Source organism: Trichoderma aggressivum (genome assembly GCF_033847375.1).
Source record: "Trichoderma aggressivum f. europaeum strain CBS 100526 chromosome Unknown scaffold_075, whole genome shotgun sequence".
Taxonomy (NCBI): domain Eukaryota; kingdom Fungi; phylum Ascomycota; class Sordariomycetes; order Hypocreales; family Hypocreaceae; genus Trichoderma; species Trichoderma aggressivum.
Window position 1 is genome coordinate 25,848 of NW_026946441.1, and position 24,234 is coordinate 50,081.

At 50.9% G+C, this 24,234-nt stretch overlaps 10 protein-coding genes across 10 annotated transcripts; 4 read left to right on the forward strand and 6 right to left on the reverse strand.

Annotated features, from left to right (window-relative positions):
- Positions 1-630: 630 nt before the first annotated feature.
- On the forward strand, positions 631-1,761 carry Triagg1_10494 (uncharacterized protein; the record flags this gene model as incomplete). The annotated part of the gene is made up of 1 exon (XM_062894571.1): positions 631-1,761. The coding sequence occupies one exon, from the start codon at positions 631-633 to the stop codon at positions 1,759-1,761; it is 1,131 nt and encodes a 376-aa protein (XP_062750526.1).
- A 377-nt stretch (positions 1,762-2,138) lies between these two features.
- Positions 2,139-3,935, reverse strand: Triagg1_10495 (uncharacterized protein; the record flags this gene model as incomplete). The annotated part of the gene is made up of 5 exons (XM_062894572.1): positions 2,139-2,321; positions 2,378-2,477; positions 2,531-2,862; positions 2,913-3,392; positions 3,474-3,935. 5 exons carry the CDS (start codon positions 3,933-3,935, stop codon positions 2,139-2,141), a joined length of 1,557 nt encoding a protein of 518 aa, XP_062750527.1.
- An 872-nt stretch (positions 3,936-4,807) lies between these two features.
- On the forward strand, positions 4,808-6,340 carry Triagg1_10496 (uncharacterized protein; the record flags this gene model as incomplete). The annotated part of the gene is made up of 1 exon (XM_062894573.1): positions 4,808-6,340. One exon carries the CDS (start codon positions 4,808-4,810, stop codon positions 6,338-6,340), a length of 1,533 nt encoding a protein of 510 aa, XP_062750528.1.
- A 168-nt stretch (positions 6,341-6,508) lies between these two features.
- On the reverse strand, positions 6,509-7,487 carry Triagg1_10497 (uncharacterized protein; the record flags this gene model as incomplete). The annotated part of the gene is made up of 3 exons (XM_062894576.1): positions 6,509-6,894; positions 6,962-7,143; positions 7,204-7,487. 3 exons carry the CDS (start codon positions 7,485-7,487, stop codon positions 6,509-6,511), a joined length of 852 nt encoding a protein of 283 aa, XP_062750529.1.
- A 1,536-nt stretch (positions 7,488-9,023) lies between these two features.
- Positions 9,024-10,833, forward strand: Triagg1_10498 (transcriptional regulator family: Fungal Specific TF; the record flags this gene model as incomplete). Its single annotated transcript, XM_062894577.1, has 3 exons — positions 9,024-9,191; positions 9,255-9,997; positions 10,056-10,833. 3 exons carry the CDS (start codon positions 9,024-9,026, stop codon positions 10,831-10,833), a joined length of 1,689 nt encoding a protein of 562 aa, XP_062750530.1.
- Positions 10,834-10,997: 164 nt separating this feature from the next.
- Positions 10,998-11,915, reverse strand: Triagg1_10499 (uncharacterized protein; the record flags this gene model as incomplete). Its single annotated transcript, XM_062894578.1, has 1 exon — positions 10,998-11,915. The coding sequence occupies one exon, from the start codon at positions 11,913-11,915 to the stop codon at positions 10,998-11,000; it is 918 nt and encodes a 305-aa protein (XP_062750531.1).
- Positions 11,916-12,752: 837 nt separating this feature from the next.
- Positions 12,753-13,858, forward strand: Triagg1_10500 (uncharacterized protein; the record flags this gene model as incomplete). Its single annotated transcript, XM_062894579.1, has 3 exons — positions 12,753-13,331; positions 13,385-13,726; positions 13,784-13,858. 3 exons carry the CDS (start codon positions 12,753-12,755, stop codon positions 13,856-13,858), a joined length of 996 nt encoding a protein of 331 aa, XP_062750532.1.
- A 1,735-nt stretch (positions 13,859-15,593) lies between these two features.
- Positions 15,594-17,193, reverse strand: Triagg1_10501 (uncharacterized protein; the record flags this gene model as incomplete). The annotated part of the gene is made up of 2 exons (XM_062894580.1): positions 15,594-16,827; positions 16,886-17,193. 2 exons carry the CDS (start codon positions 17,191-17,193, stop codon positions 15,594-15,596), a joined length of 1,542 nt encoding a protein of 513 aa, XP_062750533.1.
- A 1,482-nt stretch (positions 17,194-18,675) lies between these two features.
- Positions 18,676-19,846, reverse strand: Triagg1_10502 (uncharacterized protein; the record flags this gene model as incomplete). The annotated part of the gene is made up of 3 exons (XM_062894581.1): positions 18,676-18,826; positions 18,897-19,769; positions 19,824-19,846. 3 exons carry the CDS (start codon positions 19,844-19,846, stop codon positions 18,676-18,678), a joined length of 1,047 nt encoding a protein of 348 aa, XP_062750534.1.
- Positions 19,847-21,153: 1,307 nt separating this feature from the next.
- Triagg1_10503 (uncharacterized protein) lies at positions 21,154-23,830 on the reverse strand (the record flags this gene model as incomplete). Its single annotated transcript, XM_062894582.1, has 5 exons — positions 21,154-21,943; positions 22,006-23,327; positions 23,403-23,499; positions 23,542-23,575; positions 23,629-23,830. 5 exons carry the CDS (start codon positions 23,828-23,830, stop codon positions 21,154-21,156), a joined length of 2,445 nt encoding a protein of 814 aa, XP_062750535.1.
- Between the last annotated feature and the right edge of the window lie 404 nt (positions 23,831-24,234).

The following is a 24,234-nucleotide window of genomic DNA, read 5'->3' on the forward strand; positions in this document are numbered from 1 at the left end:
TCCCGTGGCTGAAAGCTGTGCGAATTTTCCCGCCATTGAGTGCTGACAGCGCTTTGTTAAACAACCTTAATTTGCTCGAATTGCAGTACTAGCCACAGCTTGCCCTGGTTGGTCCGAATTGGTGCGGAAATAGAAACGCAAGGCCAGCCGATTATGATGTCAACGTTTTACACGAGGAAAACTTGCTGGACCGCCCCAAAGGGGTAATTTCTGAAAGGGGGATTGGCCTAAATTATCAAGCAGAGGATAGTTTCCGACTTGGGTCGTGGAATCATTTTGTGGAAACTGGTCTATTTGCGAGTTGACGATGCTCCGTGTTGGGCTCAGCCGCTCAGCCTTGTTCCCTTCAGACCCTAGACTTCAAACTCCACTGTCATCAAGGTTGACGTGTTGGTGAGATATTGGGGCACCAATATGGCGGAATTTAATTTGGATCAACTATGCTGTTGTAGAGGGACTCACGGTATATAATGATGGTAGTGATTCCTCGAAGTTGCTCTCATCTGCTCCATCATCACAAGATTCACTTCCTCTCCTCGCAAACAATCTTTTCATTCAACAACCACAATCTCTATCAATTCTACAATCGTTTTATAATTCCCCTTTTGACATACAATCCTCATAATCAACATGAAGTTCTCTACTCTCGCCTCCATCAGCCTTACTGGCCTCTCTGCTGCCTTGGCCGCTCCCAGCTACAACCAAGGCAGCAAAGGCGCCGTCTTCGCCCTGACAAACGCCGTCAACAACCAAGTCGTTGCCTTCTCCCGCAGCGCTGACGGCACTCTGGTCAAGACCGGAATCTATCCCACCGGTGGCAACGGCCAGGGGGTCGACTTTGACACTCAGGGGGGCCTTCAGCTCAGCGCTGACCACAGGTTCCTCTACGCCGTCAACCCGGCCAACGACCATGTCACCGTCTTCGAGGTGAACGGATCCAACCTCAAGAGGATCCAGTCCATCTATGCCGGTGATCAGCCCCTTTCCATTTCCCTGAGCAGCAGTGGATTTGCCTACGTGCTTGACGGCTCCGTCGCCTCAACGGGCATCTTTGGGTTCAAGGTGAACAAGGTCACTGGTCTTCTTTCGCCCATTACAAACTCCACCATTGCCACCAGCAACCCGATTGGTGTCCCAGGCACCGTCGCATTTTCCCCTGACGGCCACTCCCTCATTGTCACCAACAAAGTCGGCAGCACCATCGACATCTTCACTGTGGGATCAACGGGACACGCAAGCCCGGCACCCTTCACCTCCATCTCATCCAGCGGTCTCCGTCCCTTTGGCGCCGTCTTTGGCCGATCCAGCAACCTCTACGTTGTCGAATCCGGCCTGCCTGCTCTCGGCAACGCAGGTCTGTCCACGTACAAGCTGCACGGCGGCCAGGCCCCCGTCCTAGAGCCCCTCACCAAGTCCGAGAAGAACCAACAGACAGACGGCTGCTGGGTCGTCGTTACCCCTGACGAAAAGTACGCCTACACTGCCAGCTTCGTCACCAGCGCCATCTCCAGCTACTCTGTTGCCAAGAACGGTACCGCCACCCTGATCAAGGGTGACGCCGCCCTCCCTGGAGATGGAAGCGAGCCCGTCGATCTCGCTCTTAGCAGTGATGGCACTTACCTTTACAACTTGCTCCGTGGCAGCGGCGCCATTGCTGCATGGAAGATCCGGGCTGACGGCTCTCTGCAGTCCATTGGTGGATCATTCGGCAAGGGCAGCATCCCGGTTGCAGATGGTGCTTCCGGCCTGGCTGCATACTAAGGGCTTGGTGCATATTCGTGGAGGGCGTCGGGTAGAATTGGACACAGCATCAATGCAAGGGGCTAATTATAAAGGGGGGGGTGGTGGTCAGCAAATAGATTGCGTTTTCATGAGTTTGATTGCGCTTGAGCTGGAGGTTAGAATGGGGTGGTGCACTTATTTTGGATTTTGTATATTTATATTCTTCGAGTGGAAGCTGCAAACTTTCTCTGGCTGATAGTTGTAATATTCTTAACCTATTCTCACCCACTTGCTACTTGACTATAGTAAATACTTTGCTTTCATCAAGCTGCTTGATCATTACTCATCGTGATGGCAATAAACTACTTGTAGTTCTGATATATGAAGAAAAACACTATAGCGAACTCGCTCGTCTCTTAAGCCTCGTGACTCTTCAGCCCGATTTCGTCGTGAAGTTCAAGTTCTATCTGTGTCACATCCACAGTCGTTTTACCAGTACGAATATCCTCAATGTCGGGCACCGACGAATGCTTCTCTCCCTCAAAGATGGCGTCGATTTCTTCCAAGGTTTTGCCCTTTGTCTCTACCCAATAGACGGCCTAGTCTGCGTTAGCACTGTGAAATACACTGCATCAGAGCTGGTGGGGTGTCTTACAATGAGGACAAGCGTGATAATGTCCCATGAGCCGTTGATGATGTACGTTTTCCATCCAATGTTGGTCAGCGCAATAGGCATCACGAACGTGAGGAGGAGACTAGACCAAGGGTTAGCTGAAGGACACAAAGACGCATGTTTGAGGATACTAACGCCAATCCATTCAAACTGAAATTAGCCAATGCCAATCCGTTGGCTCGAATAGGGTAGTTCATTACTTCTGGCGGGTAAAGGTAGAGCAAGGGGGTAAAGGCAATGGAGTAGATTCCCTGGAAGATGAACATGACGGCAACATCTCCGTAGATCAAACTGGTAGAGGCACCATCCGGGTTGTCTGCGTACATCTTGGACAAGCCGCCGATAATAAAGAGGCACACGATCATGAGACTCTGTGAAAGCAGCGCAGTGGGCTTTCGACCCCATACCGCCGCCAAATGAGTGCCTCCAAATGCGCAGAACAGACACCAGACGTTGAGGACAATATTCTATACAGACGGTTAGCAGTTTTCCCCGAGGCGTGGGTCAAGAGACTTACGGCCTTGAGCTGGTCATTGTAGTCTGTGATGCCCGCCGTGTCCAGCTCATTTCCAAGGTAATACGATGCGATGACATTTCCAGCAATGCATGAAAAGGGTCCGACCGATGCCCCGATCAAGGTTCTCTTTCGCGCCGTCGGAGTCTTGATGATTTCCCTGGGACTCATCGTCATACCGTTTTTCCGCTCCCACTCAAGAGTGTCGACAATCTCTTTGTAGACGGCCACCACAACCGGGTTAGTTATGTCGCCATCGGCGTTGGTCTGAGCGACAGAGAGTCGCGCATCTTCGTACCGCTCTTTGCTAACCAGCCAGCGGGGCGATTCAGGAATAAAAGGCAGCACCAGAATACAAGCAAAGGAGAAGATTCCCTGGAGCAGCGATGGAAGACGCCAGGCCCACGTAGACTGCCACTGGCCTGTGCCAAGGGTGACTCCGGCAGCGATTAGCGAACCAACATAGTAAAAGTTGTTCAGAATCTGAACGGTAAATGAATGGTCAGCTTCTCAAGAACGACTTTCTTTGCCTGGTTGAGTGAGATAAAATAGGTGAACACATACGCCAACACCCCACGCGCGATATCTGCTCGCAAATGTCTCGCTCAGGTAGACGGCGCCTGCAACGGACGAAATGGCACTACCCCATCCAAGGATGATTCTCGCCACGACAAACATGGCAATGTTTTGTGCTGCGGTTTGCAAAATAATGCCCAATAGCGTGACCACTGAGCCCCAGAAGATGGCGGGACGACGACCAAGCCGATCAGTCATGACACCAGCGAAAATCGGGCCAAAGAAGCCGCCGATAAAGACGGACGCGGTGTTGAGGCCGGTAGTAGCGCTGTTCAAGTTGAAGTAGTCTGTGTATGAAGGCAAAATGTTCAGGCCGTTGAGCATGGAGCCGTCGTAGCCACCAGTTGCGGACTGAACCATGGAGCAGATCAGCAGAAGAACAGAGACGGTGGTGGTGGATTCCGGGACCCAGGCCGGGATCCAAGTCCCCGTTGGAGTGCTGCGAAGCATCGTGTACGCTTTGTCTTGCTCTCAGCAAATTTATAAGTACATGTAGCTATACCGATACTTGAAGGTGTCGCATCAGTCAAAGTTCAACTGACGAGTGCTGGCGCATTAATATTTAATTCCTCTCGACCTCTATCGCTCCTCCTCCATATTAATCATCTGCAACCATCCCTCCCCTCATCCCCGGCAGCGGGCCCTCGGCAGATATCAGACATCTTACATACGCATATCCAAAGGCTTGCCCAACCAACTCACAAATGCAACGTGAGCAAAACCAGCCCATTGGCACCACCAGACCGCCTGATAGCTAACAGTTTCCCATCAAAAGTTCGCCGAAGGGGTTCATCGGGTACCGGCAGCGTAGCGGGACGCCACCCGATGGAGAAGTCTTGATGGCTGATCCCCAGATATCGTGAAGCCCGTCTTGATCCCTCATCGCAGATTGGCCGGTTCGACTTAGCCAGGTCAAGCCTCCGTCGGGTAAAAGTGGCAGACCTGCATTTGATTTCCATTTACGGACAATCTTTTACTTATCTAAAAACCTCAAGCTTGTTGGTCGTGATACCCCGCGCCGTTCCCCCACTGATCACCAGACTTGGATCGAGTCTAGCCTCGTCTCACTCGAAGCAACGGCTGCGGATAAACGGCCTTTAGTGATAACCAAGGCTCCATATTGATGACACGAAACCGTCAAGATAAAAGAACAAGGACAAGAAGACAACAGACAACAGACAACTAGCCCTCGCCGCCCCGCCCCTCTCGAACATCTGGATAACACCTGCGAGGCTATAAGAAGGGTGGAGGAGGATAGCATAGCAATCGCACCAGGGCTAGCTAGCAGAGATACGGTCAGCAAGTCGTCAGCCAACCAGAACATGTCGAAACATCCGGTTATCGCCGTTGCTGGCCTTGCCTGCGAGACATCGACCTTTTCGCCCGCCGTCACGCTGGCCCCGGCCTTCCACCCCAAGCGCGGCGATGAGATTGTCGAGCGATACGACTTCCTCCATGCCGATAAGCCGCTGGGGATAGAGGCAGAGTGGAAGGGCGCGCTCATCGGACATGCGCTTCCCGGAGGCATTGTGACTCGCGAGGCCTTTGAGACGCTCTCCAAGGAGATTGTGGAAAGGCTGCAGGTGATTGTCGCGGAGAACAAGGTCGATGGCTTGTGGTTCGACATCCACGGCGCCATGTGCGTGCAAGAGCTGGACGACGTGGAAGCCGAGCTGCTGAGGCGCGTTCGTGCTGTCATCGGCCCAGATGTCATTGTGTCGGCGTCGATGGATCTGCACGGCAACGTCTCGCGGGAGCTGGCGCACATGTGCGATCTCATCACCTGCTACCGCATGGCACCGCACGAAGATGCCATGGACACCAAAGAGCGAGCGTGCCGTAACCTCGTCAACATCTTGCAGGGGAAAGAGCCTGGAGCTCGACCGTTGAAAGCGTGGATCCCTGTGCCTATTCTGCTTCCTGGAGAGCAGACCTCGACGCGGATTGAACCCGCAAAGCACATTTACGCCGCAGTACCAGAAGTGGAAGCCGAAGATGGCGTCTTGGATGCGGCAATATGGGTGGGCTATGCCTGGGCTGACGAGCCGCGAAACCGTGCCGCCATTGTTGTCACCGGATGGGATGAAGCGGCAGTTTCTCGAGGAGCAGAGAAGCTGGCCAACTTGTTCTGGGATGCGCGGGCTGACTTCAAGTTTGTTGCGCCCACTGGCAGTTTCGCCGAGTGTCTGGATGCTGCCGTCAAATCGCCTCCCGAGGAGCGTCCATACTTCATCTCTGATTCAGGCGATAATCCCACGGCTGGCGGCTCGGGAGACATGACTTGGGGACTGACGAGATTGCTTGAGCGGCCCGAGTTCAAGTCGCCTGATTCCGGATACACAGTCATTTATGCGAGCGTTCCAGGGCCCAAGGCGATTGAGACGGCCGTTGCAGCAGGTGTTGGCGCAACTGTCACTGTGACTGCTGGAGCCGACGTCGACAACCTACACGCACCTCCTCTCACAATGACTGGTCGGGTTCACTCCATCAAGCACGGCGATCGCGATGCAGTAACCGAAGTTGTCTTGCAAGTTGGGTCAGTATACGCCATCTTGACCAAACTGCGAAAGCCATACCACAAAGAAAAGGACTTTACCGATCTAAATCTCACCCCACGATCCGCCGATATTGTCATTGTAAAGATTGGATACCTTGAGCCACAATTGTACGATATGGCAAAAGGCTGGATGCTTGGGCTAACGCCAGGGGGCGTTGACCAAGATTTAAAGAGGCTGGGCCATCATCGGATACGGAGGCCCATGTGGCCTTTTGACGAGGGCTTTGAGAAGATGCCCGACTTGAAGACGGTGTGGATTAATAAATCGAACGAGCCGTTGAGTGGCCCAGACGTTTGAGAGGTTCAAAATGTACATGTACGATGAAGAAAACAAGGTCCGAAAACTTTTAGACTTTTTAACTCTGTATGTTATTCTTCTATATCGATCATAGGCTAGCTAAGAGTCATAACTTTTTCTGTAGGAAGGATAAATTCCAAATGCGCAAGCTGAGTATCCTGAACTGGTTCACTCTACCAAATCAGTGCTGGAGATGACATCCTTCCACTCTTCCAAAAGCCGAATCGTCTTGTCGCACTTCTTCTTGATGACCTCGTAACCATCAGGTCCAAGCGGCATGCGCACAGGAATCGTCTTGCCCTTGGCAGTCCCTTCTTGTCGAACGAGGTCCACGACAATGGCCACTCCTTTCTTTGGGTCACCACTCTGTGCGTGGTTCTTCTCCTGGAGTAGCTTGTTGAAACCCTTGGACGCTTCCTTGTAATCCGGGATGCTTGATTCCACAGTCTTGAGATTGGCTTGTGAGAGGAGGTCGGTCCTGAAGAAGCCGGGTTCTATCAGCAGCGTTCGGATTCCGAGATCCCTCACTTCTTTGTTCAAACTTTCGACCATTCCTGTTTATAATGTGAGTAATTGAAGGTTCATGCTACTTCGTTGGAGTGCTCCGGGTGAAAGTCTTACCTTCAAGTGCAAACTTGGTTCCAGAGTATCCTCCGTTGAACTGCATCCCGCTCCACCCCGAAATCGAGCTGATAAAGACATTCATACCAGTCTTTCTTTCTCTGAAATGGGGCAGCACGGCTTTAGTGGTTTTCAGGGGTCCAAAGACGTTTGTCTCGAATGCATCGTGAAACTGTTCGTAGCTATCAAAGTGTCAGCATTTGTTCCATCTTCATTAGCCAAATATGGGAATGAACTCGTACGAAAGGTCTTCCCATGCACCACCCAAGACATAGGCTGCATTGTTTATGAGGACGTCTAGCTGGCCATAGATCTGGATGGCGCTTTTGAAGGTCTCGTTGATACGCTGCTGGTCCCAGGTAACGTCCAGTTGAAGCACCGCAGCGCCCGTCTTCTTCAGATCCTCGAGACTTTCCGGCCGGCGAGCGGTTGCAATTACTTTGTCGCCACGACTGAGAATCTCATTGACAAAGTCTAGTCCAAAGCCGGAAGAGCATCCAGTCACGAGCCAAACGAGAGGTGCCATTGCGATAGAAACTGATATGACGTGAAAAGTAGAGGGTTGGTGTATATTCGAAAACGAAGCTGGTTTGAGAGTTTTGAATCATCACGACAGTTCTTATCCTTCATCGACTTATATACACAATGGCCAATATCTCTTTTACAAAAATATGAAGCTATATCCGATGCGATCGCCTGGAGCGGACAGAGCGGACGGAGCGGAGAGTGGGTACCCTTTTGGAGCGGACAGTCCGCTCGTCTGTGATCCATGGCATTTCGTACGACAACGCCGAATACACGACGTCAATTCGGACATAAATGTAGAGTCATCTATAGGAGTTTAACGCTTATACTCCGAAATAGTTAAAACCCGATCGCGTTACGACTTATAGAACGATATCGCCATGGCCTGATCATACAAATTATTGCTGGGCTCTGTGGTGACCGGGTTTTACAATATGCTATTGCCGCAAAGGATTCTACTTTATACAGCACAATGTCTGCCTGATGGTGTCACATACGCAATTCTTCACAGCCCAGTATGTGTAGTATCCTGCTTGGCAATGAAACTGCAAAAGAGCAGCGTATGACTTCATCACGGCCTTGGGCTATTCAGCACTGGAGATAGGAGAGCAAAATCCGAAGAGTAGGCCGAGTTCCCAACGCAGAGCCATGCCAACTCCTATGAGTGCTGTCAGGCGACCATTAATTTGTCTCTTGCCGTTATACCGTTAATTTGTCTCGCCATCACCAACGAAATAGTCTCTCTCAATCGATAAAGCCCGCTAGAACCCCAATGAGATAGTAGGACGAGGCGAAATAGTCTGTACTATTTTGCGGTTATAATATTTGTGACTTTCCCCCTCCTCTCTCTCCTCCCCTTCCTTTCTTCTTCTTCTCTTGTTCCGTTTTTTGTCTCCCTCTCTCCTACTCCTTTTCATTATTATTTATTCCACTATGGAGCAAGCGTTGACGTAGTTTCGCAATTTCTCTTTCAACGCAAAGTCCGAGAGGGGACTCATCAACTAACGTCCTCTTGTCTTGATTACCGCCTAATGGGGTGAGCTCAGCCTCCTTAGTCACTCAACGTATTGCCCTTCAAAGTTCCGTAATTCTTGAAAAGAGAAATGTGGAACAGAGATATAAATCATACACACACCTATGAGATTATGCATAACTCACTGAAGGGAAATAGTCCATCCCGGGAACGACTTAGGCTAAGCTACATTTAATCAAGCATGATCTTATACTATTTCCCCGGTCTCAGCACCTATTCTTATCGCCATCATCTTTGTAAGATGACATGGACATGATTGAATGAGCAGAGGTGAGCCGGAATTAGTGATGACTAATCGGCGCGCATTCTTCAGCACATGCAGCTAGCTTTCGAGTTACGTTACTCAGCGGAAGGCCTAAGCCCAAGCTTCAACTTTAACTCCGCGAAAATAACAGACATGGATTGTTCAAACAAAAACAAGCAGATAGTCACAAGTTGAATATCTTTGACTCAAGGAGGAACAACCCGTACTGTCTCCAGCAACTCTCTCATCACTCTAACGCGATGCCGCCAAAAGTCTATGCTTCTCAAGCTTGTCGAGCCTGTCGGTATATGATCCACTCCTTCACCATCGCCTCCTATCTCTATCCAACGGCCTGGGTGCTGACACGATTCATTCACTGCAGTCGCCTGAAGAGAAAATGTACTCGTGAAGTTCCTACATGTGCTCTGGTTAGTCACTCCCTCAGCGGCAGCTTCATTGGCCAACGTCCCAGCAACTAACGACCACGGCAGTGCTACCGCCTCGGCAAGACCTGCGAGTACGCCGAAACTGCAGCCTCGGAATCAACCATTTCTACCAGGCTTAGTCACATTGAGAGTATTCTCCACGTTGATGGGGTCTCTCCGTGTAGGAGCCTGCCGGGTATCAGTGCTGCCGCCTTCTTCCCCCGGCCAGCGGAGGCCTTTCCGCTGCCCTTTTTCCTGGATTCGGAGTGTTTGTCTCCCCAGGGGCTCAACTCTCTCTCTTGGAGTCAAAATCCACAGCTCCACCAGGTAGTGGCCGAACATCTTGATGATGATCGGGTGGCGCTCTGTGAAGAGTACCTCAAGACAGTGCATAAATGGCTGCCCATGGTCAGCCGGAAGCGCCTCCTTAACGAGCTCAACAGCGATCCAGCGGAAGTCGACGGCTGCCTTGCCATTTTTCTCTTGTGCATCAAAGCATTCAGCACAAAGGATGGAGAGTGTGCCAAGACCTCATCGTGGTATTTGCTTGCTAGATCACTCTGTTCGGAAGCAGAATCAGCGGGCTTTGTATCCCTAAGACTCGTCCAGTCTCTCGTTCTGCTGGCAGTCTACGAGCTGTCGCATGCCATTTATCCTGGCGCATACTTGACGCTTGGGCGCGCGTCGAGATTAGGTATTCTTTTGGGTATACATGACCGGAAGAACAATCAATTGTTCAAACCCGCCGAGACCTGGACCCTTCGGGAAGAGCAACGCAGGACGTCTTGGGCAATATTCTTGCTTGACAGGTATTTGCCTCTTTGTTATTTCTATTCAGTAGATCCGTTGTCTAACGCTCATTCATAGGCTTATGAATATTGAAACAAATCTACCATTTACCGTTCCCGAACCTGTTCAAGACGAGCTGCTGCCGATCAACGATGAGGACTGGGACGAAGGGAAAATTGTCCCCAGCGAGCCGCTGTTCACCATGTCTTTTAGCAGCCTGACAGCTGTGGGATCTTTCGCCAAGATGTGCCAGGCTGCTCATATGCTCGGCAAAGTCATGTCTCACAGGGCGAGCAAACGTTCCTTGCAGGATGTTGGGAGTCTCCTTCCCGAAGCCGTATCCCTTCATGCAGCGCTGTCGGCGTTGCATCTCTCCATCAAAGAATACATTTCTGCAACAACGTCTTCCGACTTTTCCATCTCCGGCATCATTTCGCTTTCTTTGTGCTGCTCTGCTCAGCTTCTCCTCTACAACATGTATGGCTGTAACGAGCCGCTCGTTCTCATCGAGCAAAGTCGGATCGCCATGGAGACGGAGATGCAAAGCGTTAGCCTCCACGGAATCAAATCCATCTCTTTCGATGTTATGCCTGCAATCGCACGCGCCAATATCGAATGCCCACTCATAACGCAATGCCTATACCATGTGGCGACGGAGTGTGCGTGGTTTGTGCGAGAAGATCATGAGCCACAGATGTATAGCGCCTTGGAAGACGTTGTACGAGAGCTAAAGTCTACTGGAGAAAAATGGAGGATTGCAACGGAGTATCTTGCGCTGTTGCAACAAGCTGGTGTTTTGAGCCTGATCACTGTTGACACGGATGCATCTTCCACACTAACCCCATCATCTAGATAATTATACTCCATCTTGTATGACGAGGCACATAGATTCCTTTTCCTGTAAGACTTGATCGATTTGAAGCTGAAATACGCTGTAGAGAGAATTGCTAATGTTCATTTCGAATACAGCTCTTTTGAATAATACCTAACGCTGGCATTCCCTAACAATTTCAGCACCACTCATACATCCGTCGACTTTGCCACTTCAGCCATCTTCTCATACCCTTTCTGCAAGTCGCTAAGCGTCTGTCCATATAGTCCATAACAATCTGACCCCAGTTGGACTCTCAGGGCCTTGCTTCTGTCATGCTGGGCCCATATGCTCTCAAAAAGGCCCCGGTTCTCAACAGCATCAACTACCCTGTCGCCAAACTTGGCTGGATCTCCATTCACAAGAGTCAAGTCTTTCGACGCCTCGCCAATAAAATCTATCCAAGCTTGGATTGGCTGCTTGTAGTCTTCTGAAACGCCGCCATCTGCCTTGGAGTTGTTGCCCGGGAAAGGAGTTCTAAACCCTCCAGGCTCAATAATCATAGTCCTGATGCCATGTGGCTCTAGCAGAGTAGCATATGACTCGGTCAGAGACTCAGTTGTCGCCTTTGCAGCGCTGTAGATCATTTGCTCTGGCCGGGGGGCGAAGCCAAAGATGGATGATATGCTGATGAGGGTTCCGGTTCTGTTGCGACGTAGAGTCGGTAGCAAAGCTTTCCACACGCGGATGACACCCAGCAGATTAGCTTGCAGGTACTGCTGGATTTGACTATCGCTCATATTTTCCACCGCTCCGATCAAAGTGCTTCCAGCGTTGTTCACAACAACCCAATGGGCCGACTCCTTCTCCTTGCCGAGTCGCTGCTCTTCTTGAGCGACTAGTCGTCGGATGGTTTGCTCAGCATCGGGCTGGGCAACGTCCAGCTGGAGCCATTGGCCGCCAAGTTTGGCGAATTCTGGGTGCTCAGAAGAAGCCTTTTCAATATTCCGCCCCGTGCCAATGACACGATGACCAGCACGGAGGGCGCTTAGGGCCATGTTGAGGCCGAGACCCGAGGACGCGCCAGTGATGAACCATATTTTCTTGGATAAGGCAGCGGAAGCCATGATTTTGCGTGATTTGAAACAAATTTGATCAAAATTTCAGCAGAAGTTGTGTCAGCTGGAGAAAGATACAGCGAAGCAGGGGAATCAGTAGCCCTCTTATATGAGGCCAACCATCACTCTGCGTCAAGTCAATATCCATCTTTAAATGGATCAATTTTACAAATGAGGTCATTCAAGTTCTGTCAATTTCCTTTGATGGGTAATTGAACCATTGTTCAACTCCTTTCTACACCCGCGATCCGCCTCTCTGTCCGCTCTGGTGTCCGCTTCACGCTACGCCTCAGAGTCTGAATCCCCTCAACTTTATGTAATCAGCATCGACTCGCCAAGAAATGGATCACATCTCAGATCCTTCCAATAAGGCTAGATCCAAACTACAAGACCTCCCTGCTATCGATACCACGGGAGCGTATAGCTCCCGCTTGTGGCCGCCGAGCAAGCGGACGGAGAGCGGACGCGAAGCGGATCACGGCGGAAGATTCCGCCTCGTTCAAGGAAGATTGCGGGCAGTGCGAATTGAGGCGTGCGTACGGCCTCGATGCCCCCGTCTTGGTGACGAATAGACTCGTTGATTGCGGCGGAAATAGCTTCTGATTGCTACAGCAATTAATAATTTAGTTGATTTGTGGACGGTCCTTTTCCGTTGTGGTATTACTCATCACTCCGTGTCTTTCAGTCGATCTAGATCTGATAATGCAGATGGGGCTGGGACAGCTTCATGAACTGCTTTGCAAAAGATATAAGAGGTAGCGGCAGCTCACAAGTTTGTGGCAAGTCTAGACTTATCAAATCAGGCTCTTCAATACAACGAAGATTACACCTTCGAGAATTCCCAAAATGGCCTCGACTAAGCTGATCGTTGTGGTTGGTGCCACCGGTAACCAAGGTGGCTCGGTTGCCGACGTCTTCCTGTCTGCCCCTGGCTGGCGAGTTCGGGCTCTTACACGAAACCCCTCGAGCGCCAAAGCCAAAGCTCTCGCCGCCCGCGGTGCAGAAGTCGTTGCCGCCGACATGGATGTCCCATCGACGCTCGAACCTGCTCTTCAAGGCGCAAACGCCGTCTTCCTCGTCAGCGACTTCTGGGGCTTGTACGGAGATCCAGCCAACAAGGACAAGGCCAAGCCAGGACAGCCGCTCAACGTATGGGCCGCGGACCACGAGGTCCAACAGCTGAAGAATGTCATTGACATTGTAGCAAAGCTCCCGACCCTGGAGCGCTTTGTGTACTCGTCGCTTTCGAACGCGACGAGGTGGTCCTTTGGGAAGTACACCCATGTGTACCATTTTGACTCCAAGGCTAGGGCGGAAGACTACGCAAGGGAGACTTATCCCGATTTGTGGGCGAAGACGAGTATCTTCCAGGCTGGTTGGTTCCTGAGCAATTTTATCGTTAACCCGATTTTGGAGTTTGTCAAGGTAAACAGGCATCATGTATGAATCCACAGACGAATACTAATATCTGGCCATAGGGAGATGATGGCGTTGCCCGATTCACCGGCAACCTAGATGTAGACGTCAAATTCCCCTTCATTGCCGCTGAAGAGGATTCAGGCCCCTTTGTCAAGGCTCTAGTCGATGAGCCCGCAGGCAAGAATGTTATCGCTTATAGAGAGTGGCTCACTATCCGAGAGGTTGCGGCCATCCTTTCCCAGGTAATCGGTATTCCGACCGAAGCTGTGCAGCTGCCAAAGGGCCAGTCCAAGGTGACTGAGCCACCTGAGCTCAAGTTGGAGTTGGATGATAACTTTGCGTATTGGAGCGAATATGGCTATGAAGGGCGGGCTGACCCTACCATTATTCATCCAAAGGACGTGAGTGTCTCTTGTGTTTGACTATCCGTGTATCGACGCTGACATTGGAATTGCTAGTTGCCAACCCTAGTTGAGCTCGATACCGTGTTTGACTATTTCAAGAAGCAGGACTGGACCAAGCTGAAGGCTTAGACCAAAGAGCAGATGCTACAGCCGTTTGTTCGCTGCTGGGTTTGAACATAGTATAGTCGAGTGGTCTTTTCAACAGGCTGTCGAATGAGCTTGTAGTCATTGTGGAAGCGACTGAAAGAATAGCAACTTTAGCATACAGAATCTTTTCAACAAAAAGCTTGGGTTTTGTGCGCGCTTCAGGAACTCTGATACCAGGAATTCCAGGCTCTCTGCGTGTACACCGCATCCCTTTCAGCATATTGCTATAGTAATGATTGGCCACGAGATTGGCCTACCTTCAATATTTGTCCTCCGCTCGTGAATATGCTAATCTGTGGCGGATAAAATGACTGAGACCGAGTTGCGGCACAGGCTCTAAACCTGCACCTCATTCCACAGCCCCATGTGTGGACAAAGCCATCAAAAGTAAATTTCATTGCACAAATTCGCCAATGACTCGCTTAAAGAAAAAAGAAAAAAAGTCAACAGCGACAAAAAAAAATATCTAAACCCTGGGAATCCCCTCAACGGAACAAAAAAAGAAATCTCATGACACCTGAGGGATTCGAACCCTCGCCTATTACTAGACCGCGAAGCAAGATAGATCCTGAACACGGCGCCTTAGACCGCTCGGCCAAAGTGCCTTTGATTGGTTGTTGGAGAAGGTGAGGCGATGATTCGATTTTGAAGCTGGCGTGGGTGGTGTGGAGACGGAGACGGGTTTGCGTACCCTAGATCTCGGAGTTGGGAGGGCGGGAATGGGAACGCAAGGGGATGAAAGGGTGGTTTGGGAAAGATGAATTGATGATAATATAGTTTGAATACTGCTGTGTATTTTATAAGAAATATCAGTCACTTCAGTCATTGGTGAATTGGCTGTTGGAGAATAGACGTTTCAGTAATGATTACAGTAAGGAGATCAAGTGGAGTAAAAGCGCAGTTTTGAAGAGCACGCGACAGCATCAGATACAAAGCCTTAACCGGTCACAGCCTACGAATAACAATAATTCTATGCTCTTTCTATACCGAGGTAGTATGTAGATAACTACTTGATACAAATCGTGACTTGATCCAGGGAATGTCTCCAGACAAATCGATAGGCAACCAATCCTTCTGTACACACATCACTCGAATCGCTTATTGCAACTCTGTTTTTGAAATCCTGAGTACTAATAAAGACCTTGCTTGCAATGGACTCTTTGAACCGTAGTCCAGCATTGTGAAAGACTCTTAAGATTTCGTCAACCACGCCAACGAAGAGAAAAGAAAAAAAGAATAGCAGCAGCAAAAAAAAAGGAAAAACGGGCAAAAAAAGAAACGATAAGCTCCTCCGGGAAGGCTCGAACTTCCAACCTCCTGATTAACAGTCAGACGCGCTAGCCAATTGCGCCACAGAGGAGATTTGCTTGTTTCCGAAACTGCGTAAAACAACTATGAGAATGTTTCGGCAATCACACCGAACGTTGGAAGCGCTCCTCTCCGGAATTGACTCGTCCTTGTCACAATCAGTTTCCTGTTGGGGCTAGTTTTGCGAGAGACGAATCGTTGTTAAAAAGTAATGGAGAGTTGAAATTGATACAAATATTCCTAGGTACCTTACCTTCTAATGTAATTGTAGAAAGTACTCCCCTGACTGTTTTACCCAACCACCAACGCTCAATCATGCCCTCTGACATTTACCTGCTTTGTACATGTATAAAAGAACGCCGCCCGATAAAACTCATCCCAACACGCTGTGTCCCTCCTCAAGGCAAAATCACCTCTTGTACAAAGCAATATCCAACCCCAAAGGCTTCCTCAAGAAACCCTCTCTTGTCAACATGGGCCCTTGCAGAACCTTGGCACCATATCTTCTCGCCCAGGTGGCCGCAATCAGCTTCAACTCCATCTCGGCGACGTTTCTGCCGACACAAGCTCTGGGGCCGTGGCTGAAGGGAATAAACGCATCCTTCTGTCGCTGGGTCACGGTTGCCCATCTGTCGGGGTTGAAGTCCTCGGCATCGGGGCCCCAAATCTCGGTGGAGTGGTGTATCGTGTAGGTGGGAACGCTGAGGACGGTGCCGGCCGTGAAGAATTCGCCACAGATGGTGACGCCGGGAGAGTTTGAGGGAACCTGACGAGGGAGACCAATGCCGGAAGTCGAGTGGTGGCGCAGAGTCTCGTTGATGACGGCGCCAAGGTAGGGTAGATCGCGGACCATTTCAAAAGTAGGAACGTGGACGTCCTTGGGAATGGCGGCGTCGAGCTCGGCCTGCAACTTGTCGAGGACGCCGGGAGTGCGGACCACATAGTTCAACAGCGCGCATGAAGAGTTGGAGGTCGTGTCACTGCCGGCGATGAGTTGAGTCAGAGCCTCTGCTGTCAGCTCTTCTCTTCCAAGGGGTTCGCCCTTGTCATCACGGCCTTCCATCAACCGAGCGAGGAGATCCTTGCGTTCGACGTCGGGAGGGTTGTCGATGCGTCGCTTCACACAGGCAATGGCAATTCCGGCGAGATTCTGGATGGCAGCGAGGCCGTTGCTGTAGAAAGGATCCGGAAGGTACTTGGCATAGGGCTTCAGGGCCGGGAAGCAGCCCAGAGTTGCGCTCACTTCGCCGCGGCGGTTCAGGATCTCGATGGCGGGTGCGTAGATGGGCGGGCTGTCTGGAGCATCTCGCACTTCGGCGAGATCAACTCCCTTTTCAAGCATACCAAAAGGAGCGCCGAATGCGAGGTCGCCAATGATGTCAAAGGCAAGATAGTTGAACCAAGGAAGACAGTCGATGCGAGTCTCTTTCCTGCCGTTCTCGCCCTTGTACTGGCTGGTGTCGACCAGACGGTCCATCTGCTTGACAAACAACTGGAGGTTCTGGTGGATGTACGGCTCAAACTGACCAATGGACTTTGCGGAAAAGGTGTGAGAAACCATCTTTCGCTTGCGAGTGTGCTCAACGCGGTCGCGCGTGTTGAAGAGGCCGCGGCGAATCGAAACAAAGGCATCGTAGAAATCACTGCTGCAAGTCAGCGCTTGACGCATTCAAAGTTGTGGAATAAGTGAGTGAGCCATACGACTTCAAGAAGCCATTGTTGTGGCCGTAGACGAGGTTGATGGCCTCGTCATCGGCAATGGAGATGTGGTTTGGCTGGATCCGCACAAACTTGCCCAGCTTCTTGTGCAGCTTGTCGACGGTAGCGTATCGATTGCCTCGACGACAGACAGACAAGAGCCAGAGATTCGAAAACTGCGCTGGAAAGGGAGCTGCAAACCGGCGCAGGGGTCCGTATGTGACAAAGTACTGGTAGAGATACGATGCGACCAGCGCTCCGGCAAGGGCAACAATGGCCCAGGGCGACAGGGCGTATTCAATCAGCGCCATGATGGCGGCTGTCTTTGTTGTCTCTGAACACTTGGCACAGTGATTGTTGCGAATGAATCAATGAATGAACAAATGTCTTGGACAGGGAAGAGATGACGATCAATGTGAGGCAGCTTCTTCTCGGTAGGGGAAAGCTCTCTATATGCAGACTAGCCCCCGAGGATGCGGAGACGGCGCCTCTTTTTGTCGTCAACGGCGCTGACCAACCGACGGCGGTAGGGCTTATGGCCGGGATGGGAATGCCGTGATGATCGCTGGATGGCGATTGGACTTTTGATTTCGGCTCTCGTCGCTGACGGATGGACAGGCACAGCTCCGTCACTTGATGCCGATGTCGATGTCGATGGCACAGCACAACACCACGAATGCCCAGGACAAGATACTTTGACCCAACCGGTGATATATATAGGTAGGTACTATACCATCCACCTCGAGCTAAACATCATCATAGCGAGCATAACAGCCAATACCGTCTCCCATGAAACTAAACATCATCGTGTCCTAGTCTCAAACCCCGCAATCTGCCCCCCCCAGACAGCTATGGGGTAAATCAAAATCGGTAGACAGTAGCGGCTTCTGTCATCGCCCAGCTTTGGAATCCTCAAGCCTCTCCGTGTGTGTGTGTCGCCAAACAGGCACAAGGGCTGCCCGGCTTTACCCACCTTCTGCAATGGAGGGGGGCTGCTGCGATCGCTCCGAGGCCCCGAGGGACAGAATTCCGGCATGCGGTGTCGGCAAACGAGATGCTCTACTGTACTGTATGCTTTCCCTTCGAAGGTTTCTGCTTGTGCTGCCCTTCTCTCTCTTTGTTGCTGCCTCAGGATGCTGGTTTCATTCCGCGGGTATTCCGTTCCTGGCTGTGTTTCTACATGGAGAGGCGAAAACGAAAGAGTTTCGGTAAGGGAGAGCGGGAATGGCCAAGTTTGTTATGCGATGCGGCTGATTGGCTGCATTCTGCGGCACACGAGTACTGGATGTTTTGCCAACCGCAACCTCGGCGCCGCTGGGCTTGCTTATGAGAGCCATGCTTGGTAGGATAACCAGCGTGGATTACTCTGGGTAGCATCGGGATTTTGGTACTATGTAATCAAGATATCTTCCTGGATCCGTATCGCAAAGACAAAAAGGAGAGTTTGTTAGTCGGTCTCACTGAGACAAGACGGTGTGGCGAGGGTCCCGTATGAGGCCATCCGAAGTCGCGATACGCACATGCTATGCCGCGTATTTCTACAGCGATATCATGTATGGTGCCATGAAGCATACACGATAGTACTTGGTATTCATTTGCGTATAATTCTACAAAATTTTCACGTGGAAAGCAAGATATACGGTAAGCTGATGTGATGAATTGCGATAACCAAGTCCACATCGTATCCGCCATGACGCTGTACAAGGCCAGCACCATTTCCCCAAATCGGCATTTGCATTTCCCTGTCAGCAGAACGAGGGACTTTGACTCACTGCTCATTAACTGCTCACCGTCTAATCGACTCCTTCAAAGCTCAAAGTCCACCAGCGAGATCCCGATATGCCCCCATCATCGGGTTTATCGCCAAAACACTCCGGAGCAAAGTCCAACAAAACCCCCCCAAAAATAGCCCGCCCTCCCCTATTATGCCACTTCCGCATTTCTCTGCCGAACTTAGCATCCGTATCTTAGTCGGTGGAGTCGCCGAGTCACGTCCTTGGAGAAGACTCCGCACCTGAACCACCTTCGGCCCCGGTTCTCCAACTGCCCCCTTCCGAGCTCCTTATTATCTTCGTCATATTGCTCCTCCCCTGGGAATCGCCTGCAGGAGGCTTCTTCATCCTCGACGTCTTCTAGAACTTCCATTTCTCCTCCGCGGACGAATTCGAGTACTTCAGCGGTTGGGAACATGACGTAGTCCAGATGGTTGGTGAGATTCAAGCACGAGTCCGTCATCCCGTCTTCGTCTTCGTCTTCGTCTTCTCTCTCAATCATGGCAAAGGTTTCTTGTTCATTTCCTTGATTGTGGTACTTTGAGTTTCTGTTTTCCGCGTTGCTCTCAATGTTCTCATCTGTTCGGAACACCGGCTGGCTTTGCTCATGGCGGCATGATTCCCCTCTTTTGCCACTCTGAATTCTTGCATCCAACATCTGAAAGTAGGCAGGAAATGTCGCGTCTTGTAGACTGATGTGACCGTCATGCGTCATATTGAAGGAGGAAGACGGTCGTCGAGCCGCTGACAGGCATGGACTGACATGACCCGAGACTGAAGGATCAATTCGATCGGCGACTGCGTTGAATACGTGATCGCTAAGGTTGATGAAAGACCCTTCAAGATGGTTTATGAAACGACTCTCGTTATGATCATCACCATCATCATCATCATCGTCTTCGTCGTCTCCATCATCGCTAGAATCGTAGGGTGGCGGTATATGTGTGTTGGCAAGTGACCGATACGACCCCTTCGATAGCTGTGGGGGGAATTCGTCGTCACTATCATTCATCCATTCCTCTTTATGTGGGTTTGTCGACGCAGACCTGGAAAAGTAGCCACCAAAAGTGAAGGGCAATCTTCGTGAGGCTGCTTCCATAAGGAAATTGCCATGACTATATATTGATTCAGATCTTGGTTTCCTAAGCGTATGAATTCGGTCTACGTACTTTGTTCTCCACGACAACTCCATTTGATTGGTGTCGTCGGTGATATGGTCTCGATGGTGGGTTATTCAGTTTGTGTATGGGCTCGACATGTATAGCTGTCTGCTGGAATTTGTCAGCTTTGGTGCGTGTATGGCTGTTCAAGACGATGACCGCGGCACACAAAACACCAAGAGATTCGATCCATCAGCAATGCTGACTTGCAACGCTGGTTTCACTACACAGATAATGACGACACCTGCGAAAGACGGCTGGATGGAGTCGGGCTTGCTTGAATGCGCAGCGAAAGATCTTCTCAGAAGACACCTTGAGAAGCAAGAAAAGACCGTGAACTGGGTGCCACTGGAGACAGGACCTCGCGCACAGACAGGGATGAAATCAAGAAACTCAAGTGTCTAGATCGATTGTAACAATCCCTTGGAGCTTGACAGACAAAACAGGCCTCTCATCTCTCTTCCATCTGCGCAGGACAAGGCCTCGTGATGTGCATCGAACGCCTTCGGAAACGGCGAAAAGAATTCGGCAATGAGGAAACTCGGACAGTCGGACTTACTCTTAGTAATTCTATTCCTTCGATCGAAACAATGATGAATGGAGCAAGATTTGGTTGATGATGCTTTGATTCTGTCGCAGAAGAGTTGCAAGAGTGAGGATGCAAAGAGGGAAGATGCAAGAAGAAAGAGCAACGAGGGCATGGAGAGACCTCATTCACATAGCCAAGGTGACTTGAGGACAATTTCAGCTGAAGCAAGGCGAGAATGAACGCCTGCCAGCCGCCATCAATCCGGTGTGACAGTTGCCATATTATCTGAACAGCCCGCGCCCAAAATGGAATTGGTAACACTACTGAACACTTCGAGATCATGAGCTGTGTGTTTCGTTATTTAACATATAGCGTCGGACCAAATGGAAGTTGCCATGTTATGCAATACGGTCCTGGCTTGGGACCAATTATTGCTGGAAGCAGCTGGCATTACGAAGTCTAGAAAATACGTGCGCCAGTTACGTAGAATTGAAATGGAAACGATAGACTTGAGACATGATTTGACCAATTGCCAACATTGTCAGGAGTGACAGAATGCATATATAGGTACAGAAGAGGGATTTAAAAAGATGGCAATGTGGATGGTTACCATGGATCTGCCTCAAAAGCAAAAGTAGGTCTGGACAAAGTCAGAAATAACAACATTGTTGTTAATTGTTAGGTACAGAAAAGCTATTCGATACGTCTCTTTGTGATATTCTTTTACAAAGGAACGCAGTTCTTTGATGCGTATATTTTTGGCACCCACACCAAACTCCTCTCTTTCACTCTTCGCAGCCCACCAAAACCTCACGCGTTCAATCCCTTTCTCAGCAACAAACTAATCTGCGCAACGCTCTCCTCCGTCGTCTTCTGACTCGCCATCAGATACAGCACGTTTCCAAGAACTCTGCAGTGCACGTTCCACGAGCCATTGACACCCTCCGCATCGCCCGCAAGGAGGCCGTCCCGAAGACTCTGCGCCGCATCGCTAAAGTATCCCGTGCTGCCCGCTGCGTCTTTCACGTGGATGGCGAGAACGCTTCCGAGAGCCCAGATGCCAGCTACGCGATCCGTCTGACGAGAGAGATCCTCCACTAGAGCCCGCGGCCAGGTTGACCAGACGTCTACCGCGGGCTGGCCGCTTGCGGAAGAAGCCTCAGGGGTCCAGCCTTGGGATTTGGCCCAGTTCCAGGATCCGCCGTGGTCCATCCTTTGTAGTTCCTTGACGGACTCTACGGCGACCTGGCAGCCCACTGGATGAGCCGTGTAGCTGTGCCCGTGAAGCAGGGCATCAGTCTTGTCTGGAGAATTAAACGTCTGAAAAATATCCTCCGAAGCAAGCGTCGTGCAGAGCGGAACTAGGCCTCCGGTAAGAAGCTTCGCATGGACGGAGATGTCGGCATTCGTTTCAAGGAAAGAAGACGACGTGAAGCGGCCGAGACGGTAAAGACCAGTAAAGACTTCATCGAAGATGATTGGAAGACCTGTCCACGCGGTGGGACTGCTGGGAGATTCTTCGATGGGCGCGTTTGGCTTGCGGAAGAGGTCTGGAGATTTGCGAACGACGTTGACGAGGGCCCGTTGGAAGAGAGGATCTCTGCAAGAAGTGAGTTAGCAATGGCTCCCGTGCCTGAAAAACCGTTCGGGAGATATGCTTACACCAACGCCATGCCTCCGGCGCCGAGAACAACGGGCTCGATAATGACAGAGCCAAACCGACGGCCCTGCTTCTGGAGCCTCTCCAACGTCTCTCGAATAAAGGCCTCGTATCGAAGATGTTGGCCCTTCTCCTCTCTCCCACGAACATCAAAGATTTCCGACAGCGCGCCAAAGTCCGCGTCTTCGCCCAAAGCCTGCCTCAGCTCTTCAGGCACATTCACACGCCACTTGCCGCCGACGCACAAAACAGTCGGGTAGTCAAACCAGTGCCCTTTGCCATCATACCACTCGACCTTTTCGTTATATCCACTCGGCTCCGAGCAGTCCATGGCGCCAATGGTATCGCCGTGGTAAGAGCCCTTGAGGCCAACAACGCCGAGTTTCTCCTCAGGCGTCCATCCATATCGGAGCTTGGCTGCTCGGAGACCCATCTTGAGAGCGACCTCAATACCAGTGCTGCCATTGTCGGAGAAAAAGACTCGACTAAGTCGCGGACTGTTCATCCCCTTGAGCAGTCTTGAGGATAGTTCCGCGGCGGGACGATGGATACCACCGGCGAACATGACGTGGCCGTAGCGGCCGGCAGCGTAAGCGGCAGCAAGGGTGAGCTTGGGATTGGCGTGACCAAGACCTTGAGTCCACCAGGAAGCAGAGCCGTCGAACGAGGCTCGGAGAAGGCTATCGGTCTCTGATGTTGGAGAGGAAGGGGCCAGCGTCTGGAAGTAGTCGCCGTGAGCTGAATCTATGACATTAATGTCCTTTGGAGTAAAAAGACTGTGCTGAGCAAAAGGATACCATATGTTTTGCAGAGCTTCGGTCGCCATGGAATTGAGGGATGCAATACGCTCCTCGTGACGGCTATCCAGATGGGAAATGACGTTGGTCGTGTTTCCGTCCTGAGATTGCTCTTCATAATACTGCGACATTGCTCGGACATCCTCCTCAAGGTTTGATTTCCTTTCCGGCGGTTCAATCACGCCCGCGACAGGCACATTGTGATGTTCCGCAAAGTACTCTGACAGATAGGCAAAGTTCTGATACTTGTCCTCCTTGAACAGCACCACCGATTCAACATCATAACCTCTCATGCGTAGTGACTCAAAGGCCGATATCGTCTGAGAGATGCCTCCGAGACGGGAATCACCCACAAGGACAACTGGCAGCCGAAGCGGTGCGTATAGATCCGCCTGAGTTGTGCCTGACGGGCCGGGAGAGTGGACGCCTCCTGCGGTTTCGAGAAACAGCCATTTCCTGCCCATGTTGGCGCACTGAGCTGCGTAGTCTCGGCATTGGAAGAGAAGAGTGTCGTTGGAGGGAATTGTCTAAGATGAGAGATTGTATAATGAGATGAGGTACAAGAAAAGTGAGATGCTTCTTATGAAGCCGTGGTGACTTACGGTATTGGAGACCCGAGCTGCAATGTGTGGGCTAACTGGGATTCTGTACTGAAACAGAGTCTTATTGGAGACATCCGGGGCGAACTTCAAGATGTGACTACACGGACAACGAATTGGTCAACCAACAGCACAATACTACCAAATCCAAAGTGCCAGATCAACTTCAACATCATCTATTCATGTGTTAACCGCAATGCCACAACTCCTGACAAGGACCATCACCTACACCGATCATCAGCCTCGCTATCCGGCCCCGTCGAAACCGGCTTCAGAAACGCTACGCCGCCAGGGCTCCGTCTCGCGGCAGCCTTGCACAGCAGCGTCGAGAAGACCGTCTTCCCCACCTCGGTGTTGGCACCAAAGATCTGGTACGATCGCAGCGACCGCCAGAGCGGCGATGCCAGTGGCGGCGGCGGCGGCACTGGCATATCAAATCGAACAAACAGAAAGATGGGAGACTAATCGATTATTCTGCTAGACAGATAAATCAATAGTCCGCAAGAGAGAAAAAACGACTGTTCTTTTGTTCAACTTCCAAAGAGCCTAGAAACGGAACGGCATTCTGTTGTTGGAGAGGAGGAGTGGAAGCCCAAGATGGAATGTGGAATTACGCCCAAAAGGGTAATGGCGGGATACGAAACAGCACAGCTTCAAGCTTCCCATGTCACTTTAATTTTCTTCTTCTTACACACAGTTTCTTTTGTTGGGGGCTTTCTTTGCCGATCTCCGTTCACCCATTCTGGAGTGGAGTTACACTTTTTTTTTCCTCAACCGAGCCGAGAAAGAAGCTACAAGCTCCAGAAGCTATCGAACCCGGCCCGGCTGGCTCTAT